This window comes from Diadema setosum, chromosome 2 (genome assembly GCF_964275005.1).
Source record: "Diadema setosum chromosome 2, eeDiaSeto1, whole genome shotgun sequence".
Classification (NCBI taxonomy): domain Eukaryota; kingdom Metazoa; phylum Echinodermata; class Echinoidea; order Diadematoida; family Diadematidae; genus Diadema; species Diadema setosum.
The window spans coordinates 7,863,519-7,885,716 of record NC_092686.1 but is presented as its reverse complement, the minus strand read 5'-3'; the positions used below and the strand labels follow the sequence as shown (position 1 = coordinate 7,885,716).

Below are 22,198 nucleotides of genomic sequence, written 5' to 3'. Positions count from 1 at the left end.
TGGAGGGCGGGGGGGGGGGGGGGGGGGTAGTGGTAGAAATAAAGCCTTGATGCATGCTGGAATCTGGCTTCTAAGTGGAATTCCCCTTCAAATTTTAAAACGTCTTTTTAAGATCTGCTCTAAAGGCATACTCAAATCTGTTCTATCTTGCCTTTGTGCAGAATCATACTGTTTCTCTGTCTCTTCATGTTTTTCTTTTTTTTTTTAAATATATAGCTGTATGTACATATTTCGTGCTGTACCTCGGCACCTGACCAGATGGAGTTGGTGATTAATGAATTGTTTCTTAACCCGTTGAGGACGGACTGATTTTGTTACAACACGCATTTCCCATAGACACATGCCTGAGTATTCTCAGGACTCGTCCTCAAGCGGTTAACATCATTATTACTAGCATAATTATATCTGGAAGGTGCTGACAGGATGCTATGGGTACAGCCTGAATAAGCCAAATATTATCTGGTGAATTGCACTGATGCTATTTGTGACCACAACTGAGCTGGAGCGCTGATCCGATCCATCAACAAAGTAGGCCTATATACTTACAGAGCTCAAAGAGAGATCATGCTATGATCCTGAATGGGATATATAAGACTTTTTTTTCAGCCACCGTGTGTGTTCACGTATGGTTAAAAAGCCATGATCGCAGGGTTAATCTAGGATCTACTTCCGCTCAAACATCTTGGGCATGTCTGATTCCCAACTGCCCGAGACCCGAGCTTCGGGCATCTTGTTAAACATCGTCGGCGTTACCTGTGGCAGGATCTCATAATGCCATGGTTCCTCCCGTGCTCTTTCATACGGGAATCTTTGTAGCAGACGATCGACAGACACCAAGGGAGTGACCCCCTTATGAACTCCCTCTTTTTTTTTTCCAGTAAAACAGGTCTCTCCAGAGCACAGGGAACAGCCAAACAAAGTGTAGTCTTTGCATCCAGGTACTGACTCTCTTCATTCTAGCATTCAAAAAAATTATTTGATGCACTGTTGCCATTTTTTGCCATATACTGATTATGATCAAACTCATGTTGTTTAAAGGTGAATATGCAAACCCAAGATAAACAGTTCTTTACATTGCTACATGTACATTCAATGAACAAATCTACTCCTCCACATGCCACCATTATATCACTTTATTTCTGTATCCGGGCAATTACCCCCAGAGGGCAATTACCCACCCTGCTAAATACTGTTTAGTGGCAAGGTTAGAGTAAAGATTAAGGTTAAGTTTAGGGTTAGGAGTTTGGGTTAGAGTTAAGATTAGGTTCAGGATTAGGATTAGGATCAGGGCAGGGGAAGGGTCCTGGGTAATTGCCCAAGGGGTAATTGCCCTAGACCCGTTTATTTCTTGTACTTCACTGCAATAGTTTCCTCCTGTAGTTCCTGTAGTTACTCATAAACTCTTTTCTCACTAACCGTCTCAGAAAATTGAGATATTGGCACTCTTCATTTTTTTTTTTTTTTTAATAAAAGAAATCCTGTCACTCGTGAAAACAGTCTTGTGCATGCTTTCAAATCTGTCACATTTAGCTATATCCTTGGATAAACATATGGAGTGGTGGGTGAACTATGACCTTATTTTTGAGGACAGACTGATTTTAGCTCCAACACACATTTCCCATAGACACCTGCCCGAGTATACTAAGGACTTGGCCTCAACAGGTTAAGCAAGTGGAACTGAGAATGATTTACAGAAATATATGAGGCAGAAAGGTGCCAATAACTTGAAACAAACTTTTCTGTGACATTTGATTGCCTGTATGCAGACAACCTGTGTTCCTTTACCAAACAGACTCAAAGAAAATGAAATGAAACAACAACACATACCATTTTGTGGTCTTGGTTTCCTTTGATTGTGTCTATGAACAATATTTGTGGCTAATTCCATGTCTCTTCAAATGTAAATTGTAAAAATGGTTATTTTTTTTTTCATAATGTCTGATAATATACTTTAGGATTCAATTACCCTCTGTCTTTGATATTATTGTTGCCACAAATCTTTGCTATTTACTACTTTGGCATTTGGTGTGCATATTTCACTTTTTCTTCATGGAAGTTTCGAAAGGGTGCAGAAATTCTTAATCCATTTATACACCATTACGCTTATAATAAGAAGGTCTGAGTTGGGAGACTACCTGCGCACTGTCCTGTCCTGTGACAATGAGGTATGATTCAGAGCCTGATAATAAGCAGGAAAATAAGAAGCGCAACGCAACGAGGAATTCTTGAAAACATGGTCACATGACAGATGTGGGGAGAGGGGAATCCAGGGCAGCCACGCCAACAACGATGATGTCGGGAGAACTTTGTCAACATCTTCGGAAAAAAAAGAGAAGAAGCTCTTTTGACTCTTTCTCTCTAGTCACTTGCGTACCCAGAGGTAGATTCCTTTTCATGCTTGAAAGCTTAAGTCACATATCTTTTTAGGCAATTGCAGACTACCCTGGAAAGTGATGGGCTGTCAAGCAACAATTACCAGTAGCCTTGCTCCAAGACTTCTTTAATCATCAGTACATCAGTAAACAACATCATTGGTCTACTCCTGTGGAACATTTCTTTTGTTTTCTCTCTTTCATGCGGTTGCAGAGGGTCACGTTTTAAGAGTACAAGTTTCTAAATGTCTCCTAGAGACCTTTTTGATTATTAGGGTGTAGTAAGGTAATTTGTCTGTCCTTTCTATTTTGTGCTCTTCTAGTAGAGTGGATTAAATGATTTTCTTGGAGAGGGTCTGTGTGAGATAAGAGTAGCCTTTGATGACACCTGACAGTATTGTCATTAGCTCATCAATGTCTCCTCAGGGGGGTCCACAACCCCTCACTCCTAGCCGAGAAGGCTCCCTCGGGTAAAGGCAGTGGAGGGGTGGAATGGGGTGACTAGGGAGCCACTGATTATCAATTGCAGCTGCCATTCCTGGAGATGACACTGACTCAGGATCCTGCCTCGACCCGGGCTCTTTGTAATGCTGTTTGCGGTTTCCATCGAAAAAAACCTTTCCCAAAAACGTGCCATAGATTCTGCCAAGTGCTGAATATTCCATGTTTCTTTTATTGCAATGTGTCAAAGTCAGGACAGCTATGTGGTTTGATCGTTTGTTCAGTTACTTTTGATAGACAGAACTTTCAAATGTCATGGTGACTAATAGAAAATATGAGTATACTTTAGTTAGATCAAAGTTTACTTTTCATACAAAGAGTATTTCAATCTACATACTTGAAAGCTTTAAAAAAAACACACCTAAAACACTGGAATACACACAAACACCCACAAAACGAAATACACAGAAACATTCTTCCATGCTTTTCACAAAAATTTTTCAGATTTCTTTTTTTTTTTTTGATTTCTTGACACCAAACATCGTACCAGACTGGATCTGTAAGTGTCTATTTCTGATTTCTTTCTTGCCATGTTGTACATGTGTTCCTTTGTGTCTTGTGAAATGGAATATACACAAACACCCACAAAACGAAATACACAGAAACATTCTTCCATACTTTTCACAATACTTTTTGCGATTTTTTTTCTTTTTGATTTCTTGACACCAAACATCGTACCAGACTGGATCTGTAAGTGTCTATTTCTGATTTCTTTCTTGCCATGTTGTACATGTGTTCCTTTGTGTCTTGCAAAATGGATAAAAAAAAATTATCAGAGAAATGTGTGCATTAAATTGTACAGAATGGTGGGGATCCCTTTGACGATCACAAAAACTGAATATATAGTCCTGCTATTTTTAAGACACATAGTCTTAAACTTTGAGCAATAATCAGAGGACACATTTTGGTTTTACTGATTCATGGGAGATTTCTTAGATCAAATTGGAGATAATATTAAGGTTGTTTAACAGGTTTTGCTTTGGTCCTCTCCTAACCCATAGGTATAAGATTTCTGAAAATAATAAGCAACAGGTGGCACCCAAAATTTATTTTCAGAACAGAGTCATTTGGGGAGAAAAGTATGATGAAGGTAAACTGTATTTATAGTATAAGATAAAACTGATGCCCGGTTCTGATGAAAATGTATCACGCAACTATAAAAGGTGGTTCTCTATTACATCATGCAAGTCATGATGACTCAGTGTACCATTAGTGTACTCTGCATGTGATTGACAACACTCTACACTCTCTGGCCAGTTGATTATCTGGGTGACTCCCCCCTCCCCCTTTTTCCTGCCCACTCTGTTCCTACGATTGGTCACTATGCAGTACCAATGACATATGAAGAACCAAGTAACAAGTGGGTTAATTGCGAGTCCTACAATATAGGGAAGGGGATCATGGTATCCTTTAAAAAACAACAACAACTTTACCCATTGAGGACGGGTCCCGAGAATACTAAGGTATGGGAAATGTATGTTATCAAATAGCAAAATAGTCATTCTAAACACTTTAAACACCAAAGAGTCTTTTACATTGTAGGTCTCTGTGCTCTATTGAATATCACCCTCCCATCATCTCCCCCCCCCCCCCTTCTTCTTTGTTGGTACACCGTATTTCCCAGTCTGCTTGATAGCTGAAATTTACCTGTCATCGGCCTTGGAGTAGCTTCTTCTGATTAGGTCATTGAGTGACAGTGTTGTAGAGGCGGGCAAGCCCTGGGAGCATGATCACGCTCCTGGAGTTAGGCCTACGACTTTACCCAACCTGTCCAACAACAGCCCGCTGTGCCATCCTTTTCCCCTACCCCCTCTCCCCCTAATGAAAGTGGCCTCCCAGCTATCACTACCAGGAACCTCGACAAGTTCCTGCTATTTACTACTGCAAAACCGCATCAATGGCTCACGGCTGCCAAGACGTGGGACTGGCTTGGCAAGAGTGGTTGGAGTGGACAGAGCGTCAGAAGAGGAGCAAAAGTTGCCTGTCAAAAGCTCTTTCTCCGTCTGTTTTTTATTTCCCAATGCTGCCAACTGACCATCATCCTCAGAGAAAAAAAAAATAGGTAAATAGAACTCTGTGACACATAAAAACACTGAATCACCACTAGAAATGTACTGTAAACAAACTGACCAAAATACACACAGGCTCCCAGTTAAGTACTTTTTGTGTATCCCCACAGACATATACATACATATTCACTATCTGCATCAGTGATGGGATGATAGGCAGAATGTACCATTGTGTGTCAATGAAAGTGCACATTTGTGGCTCACTGAAAAAGACACCTTCAAATCTTGATATTTGATAGAAACATTGTTTTTTCTTGAAAAGAGAAATATTCTTATCAACATTCAATTAATCGTTGGCAGGTACATTTCCTACACTCATGTCGTATGTTAGTATCGTGTGTACATGTATGATTTTGTATACAAAAGAAATGGAATAGACATTGATTTGAAATTTCATAACATATATACTATTCAGCAAAATCAACTTATAAGTATCATATTATCTTATTCTATTGCTGTTACTCTTTTATCATAACTTTGCTTGCTGTGATGAAGGCTGTGCCTGTCGCTATTGTGGAAATGTCGGTAAGAGATGATTAGTAGCATATACCTTCTATTTCCTGAAATTAATCATCTGTGAACGGAGAATACCTTATTTCCTATTCAATATTATGTAACCATCACTTTCCTACTTGACTGAGGCATATTGCTACACCATAGTAGGCTTCCTAGCTTTATCATCACATTAAGTTTTGATGGACTATACTGAATACTGATGAAAAAGCCTGGCACGTTAAACTAAGAACTAAAGGGTTAATAAGATCAAATTTATACCCCAAAATGGTTTAAAATTTTTGAGATTTAGTGTATGTGCATATTTGTCAATGTTACATTCTCATACTTATTTGTGCTATGACATATTTACTTTGTAAGTCACATGTTCAAGGATATGATAAGACATCCTTGCCTATGACAAACCAGGCATGTGCCAAGATAATCTTTGAATGAGACAGAACATTATATGCCTGTCAGTTGGGATACAGTTCATTATTCTCAAGGTTCATTAATCCAAAAATGAATTAAGGTTTGCTATTCCAGAGGTTCATTAATCTGAAAATGAAATAAGGTTTGTTATAATCTGAAATGAAATAATGTTTGTAATTCTAAAGGTTCGTTCTTCCAATGGTTCATTATTCCAAATGTTATTCTGAAGGTTCATCAATCAAAAAATGACAAAAGGTTTCTTGTTCTAAAGGTTGTTAATCTGAAAAAAAACCCCCCAAAAAACAATGTTTGTTATTCCAAAGGGTCATCTACCCAAAAATGAAATAAGCTATATAATTTTGAGGGTACATTAGTACACACCTTCTTTTCAGTTTCTGATTAGCAAACCTTGTTTCATTTTGGGATTAATGACCCTTTGGAATAATGAATCTATTTTCATTGTCGGAATAAAGAACTTTTGGAACGACAAACTTATTTTTTTCATATTAAGATTAAAAAACCCACAGAATGACGAACATCACTCATTCACTTGAACATACAGTATTTTATAATTTCCTTTATGCAGAGTTGCACACTAACCCATTTTTTTTTTTTTTTTTTAATGTTGCAAGCCTAAAATTTGCTGGTCCTATTCTTTTTTTTTTCTTTTTTTTTTTGGAATTTGGCAATTCCTGTCAAGTTACTGGCCTGACAGTAGTTTTTACCTGTCTAGGACCGTCAGACCGGTGCTGGTGTTAAGCATTAAAGCATATATGAGATCCATTTGAAAACAAAAATTTGGAGTCACAGCATCTCTCGTGTCTGCCAGTGACAGTACACTTCAGTCTCCCCCTCCCCCTTTTACCACATTAATGGCAGGATTGATGATACCGCAAGAAATGACAAGGAATGTGTTGATTGGTTATGACAGCAAAAAAATTGGAGAATTTGGAATAGTCAGAAAAGACCATTTGCAGTTTTTAGAGTTGCTTCCCCAAAATATAATCTAACTAGGAAGTGGCCTGGAAACTTAGACCACCCCACCCCGTCAACATTCAAACTGTCACATGACAGAGAATAAATAGTCAAAGAAGCAAAATTGTGGTTGTGCGGTACTGTATGAGCAGCTGCAGTTACCAATGACACATACATGTCTCTTTACATTACAGTTTTTTTTCTACATGCAACAAAACAGCAAACATTGTCACTGCTCATTTAGCCAATCCGCTTACTTCCTTTCCTGTTTACTCAAAGATTCGCCTTGTCTGAATCATGTTATCTCCAGGTTTCTGGGATATGTACAGGTATGTAGGTGTAGGCATACTATGAATGTGAATGCATTGTTTATATAGGGTCTACTGTAAAACCAGGAACATTTGCAGTGTGAAACGTTTGAGAATTGGAGCCGATGGCCTTTTTTTTTTTTTTTTTGCGGCATGAAACTTTCTGGAATTGGCGACTGGCATTCAGTGCATAGTTAGACAAAACTTTCATGTGCAGTTTACTTTTGGGAATCTAGGCTCCTTGCAAAATTCATGAAAATGCATGCATTTTTCTGATTTTACAGTAGTGTGCATTGCTGCTGACATCAAGAAGATACAGGAGGTAGACCAATTAAACAACTGTCCCTTATAAAAGAGGTCAGATCTTCACACAATTTTGTGGTGGACTGGAGTTCTGAGCCAGGCTGGACTCGGTTGGTCAGTAAATCAGATGCTGCACTCTCTGGCAATTGAATAATCCTTAGCTATTGCTGAATGCAAATACATAATACATCATTTCTGTGACCACTACAAAGGTTATTTTGATACACCAAATTATTTGGGTTTGCCTTTATTCATTTTTGAATGATGATTGTGATTTGTTATTGGAATGATAAGACTGAACACACAGTATCTTGGAAACTGTGAGTTGAATGAAAATTTGCGGAAGGAAGTGCAACCTAATCCTTTGTGGCACGTCAATGGAACATGAATGTTTAGCATGCTATGCATCGTATGAACTATTTATACACGTGCGGTGTGCGGTTTATCGGCGGAAGTTGGTTGGAAGGTCACATAAGATCCGCCAGCAAACTCATGTTTTAGAGGTCAAGGCGTACACATGAGAACCTGTACTGCGATTTTGAGTGATTTTGTTTTGTAGTTAAATGTGTCCCAGTAGCAGAATTCGGAATTTGTGATTGTAGTTTGAATCATGATTCTCGTTTGTATACGCACATCCTACAAAATCGTAATTCGAGTGTTTTTTTTTCTTCACTTGAAAGAATCATTCCAGCAGGGAGGTGCGAGAGAAAGAGAGGCAACTACTGCTCTCCTTTGAAGTCATGCGCGGCAACGCCGAGAAGTTATGCGTTCAACTACAGGTGTTACCCATGTGCTTTGACAAAAGAGAGCATCAATAATCGGGACTAGCGCTCTCACATCTAGAAATATTTGCTCCTACTGCAATTCGCTCTGTCTTTCAATGTAATGGCAACAATGAATTTGTGTACCTTGAATTGGAGCAGCGAATCAAAATGCAGTGTAAAACTCACAATTTTAACAGCAAATAGTTTAAAAACACGCTGGAACACGCTTTAACAGATTACTTTATTTGAAAGATCAAAATATCCCTATTAAAAGATAGAAAATTAACATGCAGAAATGTGCGCATTATAGAAAAATATTAGGTTTTTAAGAGGGCCTAATTTTCATTTCATTTCGATTTGCGAATTACGAAGAAACTAGAAATACATGCTAATAATATTGAATTCTTTCCTAAACTACGGTATTCTAAATCAATTCGAGTATTTCATTTAAAATTTTGCGGTGAAATAAAGCTCGTAATTCAACGAAAGGTGAAATGCGTTCTTTGTCTCCGAACTTTGTCTTGCAACTAGAGCGGTGCCGAGCATGACTTCAAAGCATAGTGGAATGCTAGACATCCCATTGTAACGCCTTGAACCCAAACATGTGTTTGCATGAATTACGAAGAGTTGCCACTCCATCTCTGTAACACCTCCCTGATTCCAATGACAAATTCTCTCCCATGTGCAACACCTCTGATACTACTACAGAAGTGATTAATTGTCCTTGAAAGCTAATTTGCATGCTAATGTACACCTGTTTCCTTTTCGAGAACAATCCGCGGCTTTGAGGCCATACCCTCAAAATATTTCACACTCTGACTTGATGTGACACATGTTTAACTGAGAGTGACAAAGACGTATTCAACATTCCCTCGCGGTTTTTCCATCAAACTTGAGATTCTCTTTCACGGCATTTACGCTGTTATTCATAGCAACTGCGGCTACACATGAAAGCAGTGGTTGGGACCACAGGGAGAATATTAATATCATCACAGCTAAAAGTAATTTAAGACTATCATACATAGAAGAAACAGGCATTTGTAGATATCAGTCCTACTACAAAGGGACACAATTTTTAGTGTTACCTGATGAATTAAAAATGCACTTTCAAACTGGAACCATGATACTGTACACACTTTCAGTAATGTTTATACATCAACTTTTGAATAGGGTAGAAACTACTTTGTAACATTGTATATCTATTGTTATGATGATAATTATTCATATTCATAAAGTGCATAATAACTATCATTAATTCTCTTTGCGCTTGACATGAAACATTCAATCATTAATGCCTTACTAGGAAGGTTTTCTGAACCTTCTTAAAAGAATCAAGGGAAGAAAAACTTCTTGTCGTGGGGGGGGGGGGGGGGGGGGGTAATGAATCCCAAACAGTGGGAGCTGATGATGTGAAGGATTGGTTACCATATGTTTGTGTGTTTATAGGATAAACTGACAAAATATTGTTTGATTGTATGCATTCAGGGCCTCCATGGACAGCAGTACCTGCTTATGTATGTTATATTTTTATGTAAATGTCATTGTATAATTAATTTTTTCATTTTATGTATTCAGGGTGCCCAGGAAGAACAGTACTTGCCTACTGATGGGGCTACCATGTTGAAATAAGACTAAGTAAATAAATAAATAAAAAAGATGTTGTGATGATGATCTGTGATGAAACTGGGATCAACAAAATTGCTTTTCTGATTAATGATGTTCTAATTTATATTTCACTTCTACTATTGTTCATGAACATTAATGAACAATATTTCTCTTGCTATTTGTAATCATTTGTCAAATAATAAAAAAAACCCAACAAACTTGCACATGCAACCTCCTACAACACCAAAGAGATCAACGCACTAACTGAAATCGCTGGAAGAAATTTGTAAACACAAGGTTTGCGGTCACCGTTGTCTGTCAAGCTGCCTAAACTTGACGCAGCAATGATGAAGAAAAAGAGGAAAGAAACTCTGCGCTAATTTTCAAAACTTGGACCCCTCGGAAAGCACTCTTGGGTCAGGTGCAGGAAAACAAAAATTGTTTGGACTCTCGGTAAAATCAATTCTTATTCCATGTGACCTTGTTTATTTTTGCACGCTAATAGATTCCAATTTAGACTGGTGAAAGATTTTCCCCCCACTTGAAGCCAGGGGCTTAATTTACATATCAGGATATTTCAATTAGTGCATTTTATGTTGACAGGTTTTGAGCTGAATTTTACCTCCAGTTTGCCTCTGAATGAAAACAGCGAATACCCCGAATGACATTGACTCGCTGACAGCTGTACTCTATAAATGCTTGATTACTGTCATTTCATTAGATAGCAAACCCTCTTTGAGGTATCGTTTCCTCCCAAGTGATGTATGATAACTGTAAAGACTGCATTTGACCTATAAATAAGCACTTTATATGGTTTGATCTCATGACAAAAAAAAAAAACAAACCCAAAACAAAACATTAACTATGATACTTTTTTTTTTCATCACGAGTCATGTGTATTTTTGGTTAAATTTCCTTCCACTGTCTTCATAAAATTTGATTTTGCTATATCTTTTGCTCTGTCACATGAATTGGTATTCAAAAACATTAATTTCTCGCTGCCAGGAAATGATGTTTGGTGCAATCACAGAACTTTCAGTGGGAGAAATATTTGATGACATTTACTAGACAAGTTTCCAATAACCTTGAGTGAATTTAACCGAAAAGAACGTCACTGGTGGACAACACTGATACAGAATATATATACCTCTTCATTTTTTTAATCCTCAAAATCATAAAAATTGTGAATAAATGTGAATGATGATATGATATTTTGGGACAAGCAATACAAGGAATAATTTTCCTGGTATTGTGTCACAATTTGCTATGCAGTTTTTTTAATACTATTTACATATTTTCTTTTTTTTTTTTGAGCAGTTTTCTTCCATAAAAAAGTGATCAGGATACCATTTGAAATATTATTCATCAGCTGAAATTGCTAATCAAATAAATTCTAAAAGTATTTCCCCCAGCAACTAATCAATTAAGTACATTAAATTTTGACAATCATATTAATGCTTTGATATTTCTAGAAGTCATAGAAGGAATTAAAGCAATTGTTAGTGAATAGTAATTTACAATTCAGCACAAAATTAAGCTCTTTCTAATGATGTACACCCTTATACTATCACAAGATATGTATGTTATGTTTGAACCAAACTGTGTGTGTGTGTGTGTGTGCGTGCTTTGATAAATGAATATACATTTTCATTAAATAGGAAATCAACCATTTATCACTAAACTTAGACTCTTACTTGTTATGATATAATTACATTGCATAATGTGTCTTCTTGGGAAAGGAGGTGTCTGTGTGTGTGTTAATGAATTTTAAATTTTACACATTGCCAATACACAAATGCTGAACTTCAATACTGCCCTGCGCTAATTTTCAAAACTTGGACCCCTTGGAAAGCACTCTTGGGGGTCAGGTGCAGGAAAACAAAAATTGTTTGGACTCTCAGTAAAATCAATTCTTGTTTCTTGTGACCTTGTTTATTTTTGCACGCAGTGTAAATTTAAGAATGATGACAGAACTCACATGAAAGCCTTGTAGTTATTGCCAATCTTCTGTACTCTGATGTCGTACTTGGAGTCGAGGAATGTCTCGGTGGTGGCGTAGCAATTCGTGATGGCGACCACACTGGCAAGATCCTGGAAGTCTTGGTGGTTGTCAACTTTCACCTGTCAAAAGGGACCAAAGATGATAAGAATGTATTGCATAGTGACAACTGTAATAATGGTTACGTTCAGACAGTGATCCTTAACCTCGAGGATAGCTATCTTCGAGGATAAGCTCTTGCCCCCAAACTGCGACATGCGTTCACACAATGAAGCTTATCCTTGAAGGTAGATATCCTTGAGGATAGGCTCACTTCCATTGCAGAAGCTTTACAGAATATTACACACATGTCCTGGTGTGTGTACATTCACACATATTTATGTGACTAAGCAAAAGAAACTTGCATTTACACACACACACACACAAAATCATGTTTGTAGCACGCAGAAAACATCCAAGATATCTCAGTTAACTTATGTTCTATCAATATGAAATATCTATTTTTCATTTTCTGTTGTTGTTGTTGTTTTTTTTTTTCAAATTGCCACCTGCTAATATCAAAGCCTTACAAAGCTGCCAAATATTGATATCTAGTGATGTTTCTATTTTACCAAAACACCTAATACAGAAAGGTAAGAAAGCCAACAACAACACAAGTATACTTCTACAATTGTAATTGTAAGTATAGTTTTGATAATTTTGTAATTGTACAACTATTATCAATGCAAAACATCATTTCCAATATAGGAGCAACAAGCAACAAGGAGTTTCTCATTCAAAATATTCTCAGACATTGAAGTCAGAATGTCTTTTAATTTTCTAATCATTTGGGCTGATTTTTGTTTAATCTAACTTTCTACAATTTGATATGTGCAGCTCTGTCAGTGATGAAGTGATGGGTCACATACATTGAAACTATCTAATGTGATAGACAGATGTCAATTTGCAGTTACTGACAAATCAAAGGTTTATATAGATCACTTTACAAAGAATATTTGAAATTATATACCTCATTTCTAGAATCCTCTCATCTGATTGGTTAAAAGGGGAGTCATGAAAATAGCTGTGCCCTATTTTTTAGTTACTGTGACTGGGGCCCGGGCACAGTTAGTAAATAGGTTTGGAGACAGTCGTGACCCCATACACATAGATCGCTCATAATGTACGCACCAATGATATGACCGCCGCGCATTCGATCAGCGTGCTGTAAAAGAGACTAGCGGACTAGTTTGGAGACAGTCGAACCCCGTACACTGTACACATACATGATCACTCATGTACGCACCAATGATACGCTGTCGATCAGCATTGATTACGAGTGCTACAAAAGAGACTAGAATCTATATTTTCGGTATCTATATTTCGGAATCTATATTGTCCGTAAATAAAACAAATAATGACTGCTTGATATTCGGGGTACAGTTAAAATTATGTAGGCCCTCGGTGATGTGAAAGCATGCCCTCAGCTTCGCTTCGGGCTTAGTTACGGTTTTCACATCACCTTGGGCCCATAATTTTAACTGTGCCCCTCATAGCAGTCATTATTTGTATACTATATAATAATCTATTGTACACAGGTGTACATCAGACAATAAAGGAGAATGAACGACACTCTGAGAAACACACACTCTGAGTTTTTTTCTGTGCTTTGTTTACACCATGGCTTGTGGTTTCTGTCCGTAAACAGGCTATTCGAGGATAATTCAAGATGCTTTTGCATCCTTTATTCAAGCCACAAGATTCTTTGTCACTGTCACTGTCAACTCTGATTAAACACTCAATCACATCATAGGAAATTGACAGTTAAGAGATCTTTTTTTCTTCTGAAATACAAGAAATTCACCAACCAACAACCCCAAGAGGAACCACTCTTATTCCATTCTCATCTTGAGAAGATTTAAAGTCACGTGCAGTTGTTTTATGATTCATAGCCATCTCCTCATTGAAATGATAAACTGCATTCAAACTTTGAAGTAAATACGAGTTGTCAAGTTTGTGATTTGATATTTTTCTGAAACATCCCTGGAACGAAGAGTGAAGTTAACCCTTTGATGCTAATTTGGTCAAAATAGGTATCCTCCTCCATGTTCCTGCCATGTGTGTATTCTAAGCTCAAGTACTAAAAGGGTTATTAAGATTCAAGTGGTGCAAAATGGAGAAGGGAAAAATGGATGAGTGGGCAGATGGGCAGATGTTTTGTCAGGTCATGCCATTGTGACAAACTAGAGTAGACATTTTCCTTGTTTTTGTCCCCCTGTGTCATGCTTCAAAAATGTGATATTTCTAAACAGCAGCGATGAGCTTGGCATGCCACTGGCTTGAGAGGTTTAATTTGGCTGACCTTTGCCGGACTGTGACACACTTTGTTCATGTACAAATTTAATGAGAGAACAATAGCAGTGACAAGACAGAGTCACATGTGTTTCTTGTCTATGACCAAACAGACTTTACTACTATGTCTGCGCTTGGTGCTTGCCCCTTCAAGGTAAGACTACATATGCGTCCGCAGAGCAGACTGCAGGAATTTTTGGTTTGTGATCAGGATTATGAAATGCCTCTTTAAATGCATTTGATTAATGATTATTCACATATCAAGCCTGAATCTCATGCTGATTGTAAAATATGAACAAACGAAGGAAAATCATGACAAGGATGTCTTTTCCTAGAATTGCGATAACCAGATTTGTTTGGGTATCGAATTTTTCTCCTTTTTGGAAAGCTGGGACAGGATTACCTAGTTTCCTGTGGGAGATGTGACTGGAAAAAGTGCTGGGCAGTAGGTAGGATGGAGAAAAGTCTCACCTCCAGACCCTTGTCTTTGACGTAGGCACACTTCCCATCTCTCTTTGCTACAAAAGGCTCTAGCATTCAAATACACCAAGAATTGTTGTCTTTTTGACAATTAACTTTTGCAATATAATGCAAAGCCAAAAATTCTTGTGTTAGGGCACACAAAAAATAATTTACTATCAAGATCCCTATCACAATGTGAAAATTGATCCATCTTGATTCATATTTTTAACCCTTTTTCCTTCACCCTTTCATTCATGGTAATAATATGTCTAGTTTTTATGTTTGAAACCAATCAGAACTCTTTCTGCAAGAAAGAATTACCAAAAAGTTTTATGTTTGTTTGTTTTTTTGACTTTTTCAATTTTTTTTTTAGACCTTTCTGGAGTTTTAACTAACACAGGCCTGTTATTGACACTGCATGCAATATAACTGTCAGCAGTGCTGAAAGAGTTGAATGGGTCTATTGTACCTAGGCGTGGGGGTGGGGGGGGGGGGGAGGTGTCTGGGGTTACCCCTATTAGTACTGAACTTGAAAAAAAAAATACAACAACAACATCAACAACAACAACAACAACAGCAACAACAACAACAACAACAACAACAACAACAACATCAACAACAACAACAACAACAGCAACAACAACAACAACAACAACAACAACAACAACAACAACAACAACAACAACAACAACAACAACAACAACAACAACAACAACAACAACAACAACAACAACAACTGATACAGTAGATTTGGTGAATTAATAACTGGAAGATTCAATTCTGGTGTGCAGCCAATCATTTCTTTCTTTCCCTTGTCCCATCGAACTGATTAACAGCTCACAACGTAGGACTGTAATTGATCTTGACCTACCCTGTACCCTGTTTCCTGTGTGTTATATTGACATTGTGACTAACAGAACTTAATTTAATGAGTCATTGACCTATGGTGTTAAAGAGGACCATTTGTAATCAACATGGAAGAATTGATACCAAGTGGTTTTAATTGACAAAATTGTAGGTCAGGGCACTGCTCTGTTGTGAAGTGATTTTGGAAATAACTTTACCTTTCCCATTCCAGCATGTGCATGGCCGATCTTTATTACCACAGGAAACTTGGGCGTCGTTAGCTGTAAGAAAACAGAGCAAAAGAAAAGTTGAAATATAAAAATATTAGAAGTTTATTTCTGACACTGGAATCAGCTGTTTTATTTCTTCTCAAACATCGGGGATGAATATGAAATTGAGTATTCCAGATAAAAGTTATTTTGTATTGCACTGTTTCCATTATTGGTGGTTGTACTTCATGCGTAAGTGTTTTGAAAAAGAATGGCTACAGTTTAACAATGGAAAACTGTGAATCAAATCATCTATGAATTCCCAGATTTGAGCAGCAGATTATTTTTGAACTCCTCTCATTATTCATGCACAATCTTATCAATCTAAACTAGATTTTTTATTATTGCTTTATCATTTTTGTTTTGCATATCTTACTGAATGCCTAACAATCATCACAGTCCATAAGTTTTGCATAAGACTGATGCCAATTGAAGGTGAGTTCAGCAAATTAATCACATGATACAAAGAATAATATGTGAAATTTCAAATGCTGCACTAATGTGATGCATTTTATATATAGACCCTAAAATCCATGAACAGCCATATAATGATGCACTGCATATGTTGCTGAAATTCATGGCTACGTTAAAAAATAACTGCAGATGAATCTACATAATTCATAATGGGGATTGGGTCACAAAAAATCAAGACATAATCTCCTACATAGTAATTTAGCACAATATCACAAGCAACAAAATATACAGATAGAGGCTGATCTCTCCCCTAGAATGGACAAGTAAAACAAGAACAGATTATGGATTTCAGAATGAGTTTCTCCTTTGAACTGCAAATGCACATAAGTTTTCAATCAACTGACTTTAAAAGAGTATGCTGTAAAGATTAGTTTTTTCTTTAATCCTCTAAAGTATTAGTATCCAACATACTCAAGCTGAAGTCATGAGGCTATTTATAGCTAAAATCATTTTTTATCTTTATTGTAAAGTATTCCCACAAGAAATGTGACATGATTGAACGTCCAGTCGTATTTCTTCTTTCAATAATCCTTTTGTTCATAAGCTACATTTGATTGAAAAGAAAATAAGTGGAAATCTGTCAGATTTTCCTAAAACTCAATTTTTCTGGTATCATTCTTTCTTACTTTTGTATTTTATACTGTCTTTGGAAATGCTGTGGGACAGATTATACAACCACAGCAAAAAATAGTGGAGTGGTATTCCAGATAGGTCACAGGAAACATGATTTCCACTGTATATGTGAAAAAAAAAATACCAACATTATTACACTTATGTGTGATGGGTCACATCCTTCTAAAAAAAATATGTTTGGGAGAAATTTCAATCAAATGAAACAAAGACCAGTGCATTTTTCCTGAAATGAAAACTAAAAAGTGTTTTTAGATGGATGCACCAGTGGTAATTACACCATGAGACAAAATGCACTTTTGCACAAATGCACAAACAACAAGTTCATCTACAGCATTCTTTTTTTTTTTCTTCTTCTTTCCATTTCTCAAGCTTTCACTGCCACAAACATCATTACAAGGTGAGTTTTCTTTTGTCATTATCTCTTAATGTTCAATGCAAGGGTTTGCTGAAGCAAACAGAGATCTCATGATGACTACCATGACACCGGAGAATGCGTGATGACAAGCAGCTTGTGGTAGACATGACAACGGTGGGGGGAGGGGTGGAGCAGGATGAGAGATGTGAAAGAGGCATATGAGTGATGGTGGGTGGAGGGGAGGAGGGGAAGGGGGAGGAGGAATCTATCTAACTGCTATTAAGAGTGAGAAGAGAGTCTCTGTTATAAGTGAACACTTGCCTATAAAAGACTCTCAACATTGAATGCACACAGCCAACACTGATTTTGTCAACTACTGTCTTTTCTACACACGATACAGTCATGATGTGGATTAACAACAAAATCCCAATACTAAAACAAACAAAAATGGCACATTTTAATTTTTTCCTTTTAAAGACAGTACTATTCTTATCCTGGATGACAATGATAATCTACTCAGACTAATGTTCTACTACAAGATCAACACACAATAGTTCACCTTCCAGCATGGAAAACAAGTGTAGCATCGTGTGAGCAATTGTACTATCTCATATTTGATTTGACATGGTTACTTTTAGAGCAGCACTATTCTTTTTTGACTACTTTTTTTTTTCTTCAGGCAAAACTATTATACTGTTGTATTGTAAAAAGAGCATTATTTAAATCATGTATTTCATTTATGAACAAGAAATGCTGCAAATTTGTACATACAAAGATTCACAGACTAAATCAGCTGAAATGCTTAAATGGTCTTAAATCTGAGAAGAAATTACTCAATTTTTCAGATTTTTGAAGACAAAGGACTCTCAAGATAATCTTTTTTCTTTTTTTTTCTTTTTTTTTTTTAGAATCAGTCACCCTTACATAATGGTATGAATTCCTAAATTCCATAACATCAAATATATTTAGGACTATGCTTTCATTAATTTCAACAATAAAGCTAGTGAGATTGTTGCCAGATCAATATCATTTCACTGAAAATTGACAAATCATCAGAGTTCTAGTATGTACAAAGCTTCTTGCATTAAAGCAGTTACCTTTTCCCACAACCACAGAAATCTCAACTCTACCAATCACAATTTCAACCACTCACAGTGTCTACCAGAGTCACAAAACTTCCAAAGTATAGACTTGCAACATGAAATACATTCTCCTGAGTTTTCAGTAATCTCAAAAAGAATTATTAAAAAAAAATATCTGGAGAAACATAGATGAGACTAGAAATTACAGGGAAGGATTAGGGGAAAGAGAGACACATACATCAGACAAGCATTACAAAGGTTCTTGTGATTTGAAAAACACTTATGTGGTCAAACTAGTGAGAGTTTGGAACTCTGCATTTTGCATCACTGATTGCTTATTCTTTTATAGTTCTTTGTTTTGTTTTTAGTTACAGTTTGAACAACTATAACATCGAAACAACGGCTCTAATTTCCTTCCTTGTAGCACATACATTTGCGTTTTTTTTTTTTTTTTTAAAGTGGCATTTCTTCTAAAAAAAAGAATCTGATGCATTGGAGCTATCATAAGAAAAGATGGCAAAAAAATAAATAACAATATAGAAATAAAAAAAAAAAAATATCAGCATATGTGGGAAAAGGCTATAAAGTTGTGGAAAGCTAAACCATATCATATTACCATATTACACAATGGAGACTAAAAACAAAATGTTGTTCATTGTTATTCTTCTTGAGAGACACAATCTTTGCTGTGGATCTATGCAGCCACGGAAGTGAATGAACAGTGGGGGATTAAAAGACGGTGCAAAACACTTACTCGTACGTTCAAGTTAGCTAGCTCCCATGCCACACCAAACAACTCGTGCTTTACAAAACTACGCACATTTACCACTCTGGGTGACTGATTGAGGTACAGAAGAAAGAGAACACCAACAAAAGAAGAAGGAAAAGAAGAGGAAGAATGGACAGAAGAAGGATATTAAGAAATATAAGTGGATTGAGAGAGAAAGATGTGAAAATCATGACTATAGATGAGAATAACACAATTGTAGAAACTAGTGAAACTCTAGAGCACAGGAAAACATTGATGTTCAAAGAATGAGTGACTAGTCATGCATCTTAAGAAATATTTACTCTAAAAGGAGGCATCAGAGGAAATATTGAAGTGATATTTTCTAATACAGGTGTACATGATGAAGATGGTCATAAAGATAAAGTGAGAGATCTATGAAATACAAAGTAGATTGCTATATTGAAAGACAGATGCCTTGATAGATAAACAAGTATAAAGACAAGATGATAGACATTAGCAGAAAAAGTATGAGAGAAAAGAGATCAAGAGAGACAAATAAGTGAAGAATTAGAGTTGACCAGAGACATTTGGTAACACACAACAAGATCAGCATGCCTTTGTTGCACACAGGACACAAGGATTTTGGGATGGCAAAGATTATGTTATACACTGGGGTTGGGTAATGGATGAATGTTAGTAGATCTCAACCAAAAGGAAAATGCTACACTTTGATGTATACGAAACTATTTTTCTTCATATATTCATGCTTGATCATTCAAAGAAGTTTCTTAATTAATTTAGAGTTAATTTCAATTCCATTTTGCAGTCATATAACTGTGAACACCAACTATAGCCGACTTTTGATAGAATGTTGGAATTCCTGTGAAATTTCCTCTTAAATTTCCTCTACCTACACTCTTCCTAACCGTCTGGATGCACTCTGATTTTGATTGACAAAATTTAAAAATCCATACACAAAGCTCCTTAAAAAAAAAAGATAGATGTTTACACTTATATCTACTACTGTCTTCTCAAAGGAAAAAAAAAAACCCACAGAATTTGATAACATTACCCTAGTTGAGAATAACTTTCTTGTAAACATTACATCAAATTCTGTTTGAAAGTGTAAGAATGCCTCCTATATGAAGTATAATCCACTAACATTATTGCAGTATTTGTAATGATTAACCACATTCATGAGTATATAGAAATATAAACAAAACTGAACATGAAAACACTTGAAACATCCTAAGCATATGAAAGATATTTTTTCAATAATCCCATTAAAAAAACAAACAAACACTGCATATACGCCAAGAATTAATACTAAATTATGTACTAATCAAAATGACAGAAGGTAAATCAATTGAAATACAGTCTCTTTTGTTTTGTGAAAGGGATAGACTGGAATTGGGTATGGGGATGGGTTTCACAATACGGTGCAAGTGAAATGTGAATCAAATTACCATGCCTGTGTAAAATCCAACCGCCTAGATGCAATAGGCAAAGTGATCGACAACAAAGAAACATAAAGAAATGACATTGTGCGATGAAAAAAAAAAGAAAGAACAAGGCCATGGAAAAAAATCAAGCAAATAAACAAATATATCAAGAAAAATATGCACAGAAGCTTAAAATTGATTCTTGTATCACCTGCATTACATGTGCTCTGAATTGACCTGACTTTAATGTCTACATTTTTTGTTGTAAAGAGAGATTGGGGAGTGGGAAGGAGAGGTAGGAAACAAAAGGAGAGAAAGAGAAAACAAAATAGAAAAAATGTCTTGGTATTAAAGGCTTTACACACAGGGAAACTGCGAGATATGGTTTCTGTTCTCTCTATAAAAAAAAAAAAAAACAAACAAACAAACTTTGTCTCTGTCAACTATAGATGATCTGCACTTCCGTTGCATAAATGAATGCCAAAACTTTCCGTTCCCACTATGAAATAATAACAGACATACACAGTGCTCTGTACATGATAACAAACCATAAAAATTCACAATCTTCAGGAAGACAACTTTTTTCTTCTTCTTCTTCTTTGTTTTTTTTTTGTTTTTTTTTTTTTTGCTCATCTAACTCATCACGTCATGGTGGAAAGTCGGGTATTTTTCACTTCATATCTTATATTGGATACAGATCTAATAAAAATGGTTGTTTCCAATTCAATCTGCACAAGATCTGAAAGATTTACCTAAACAGTTTCAATTTCAGAGACAAACAGGAAGTTTAATCCTTTAGTATGCATTGCCAATTTGATAATCAATCATAAATCAAGCTGTTGACAGCCTTTTGAAAATTATGCAACAAAAGCAAACTATTACATATGTACAACAAGGGGTAGAAATGAACAATAAAAAAATCTGCCCTATAAAACATCAACAATGAATGAATAAATACCCTAGCAAAAAGATATAGCACCAAGCCACAATAATGTGGTTTCTAGCACTTTATGGGTTAACCTCACTGGTCTCTATAGCAAGTATGTGGATATCTCATTGGTCCATTCACGCTGTGCAAACAGTTTAAGCCATTGTGCCACCATGTTACCAGGCACACTCTGTGGGGACTTCCACACATTTTCCAGCAGAGACTGTTACCAAGATCACATGATGCCATGTGCTCCATACACAAGTGTATTGGCGATGTGCATGGTAAAATGGCCGCACGGTGGCTTCAAGGAGATTGGCCAATGAGATATCCAGATAAATATACAGATCAGTGGTTAAACTAAGTTTGGCAGCAGGTTGAAAGAAAATCCAGTTTCCTCTCTGCGCCACAATGCTTCTCACATCACAAGTCTTTCAATTACTCGCAATCTCACTCACTGTTTTGCAGACCAATTATCCCTTGACTGAGATTGTCTATATTATGTGTCCAAACTGAACAATATAAGAAAACTTTAACACAATAGGGTAGAAAACAGAATATACTCACATAAACACACGCACATAAACAGACACACAAGCAAAGTTATCTTTGCTTGAAGACAACTGATTTTATCACTTTTGTAAACAATGCTAGTGAGACATTTTCAAGGTAAGATATTTATGCTACAACAATTTGTCCATTTCTTGTTTATTAAAGACAAAAGACCTTTCAAGTTTCCTCCCTATAGCCTGGTTTACCAATAGATTCAATTCTATGCATTCATTTGTAAGAAATTGTTGCTCCTGACAACCAGAGGCCTGCCAGA

At 36.4% G+C, this 22,198-nt stretch overlaps 1 protein-coding gene across 1 annotated transcript in view; it reads right to left on the bottom strand.

Annotated features, from left to right (window-relative positions):
- Positions 1 to 21,621, bottom strand: part of LOC140238092 (synapsin-like) — a 39,508-nt gene extending 17,887 nt beyond the window's left edge. The window contains exons 1-4 of the mRNA XM_072318021.1: positions 21,553 to 21,621; positions 20,656 to 20,694; positions 15,678 to 15,740; positions 11,800 to 11,942 (exon numbers count right to left, since the gene is read on the bottom strand). Coding sequence (XP_072174122.1) covers positions 11,800 to 11,942; positions 15,678 to 15,740; positions 20,656 to 20,694; positions 21,553 to 21,621 — 314 coding nt within the window. The remainder of the gene's footprint in view (positions 1 to 11,799; positions 11,943 to 15,677; positions 15,741 to 20,655; positions 20,695 to 21,552) is intronic.
- Between the last annotated feature and the right edge of the window lie 577 nt (positions 21,622 to 22,198).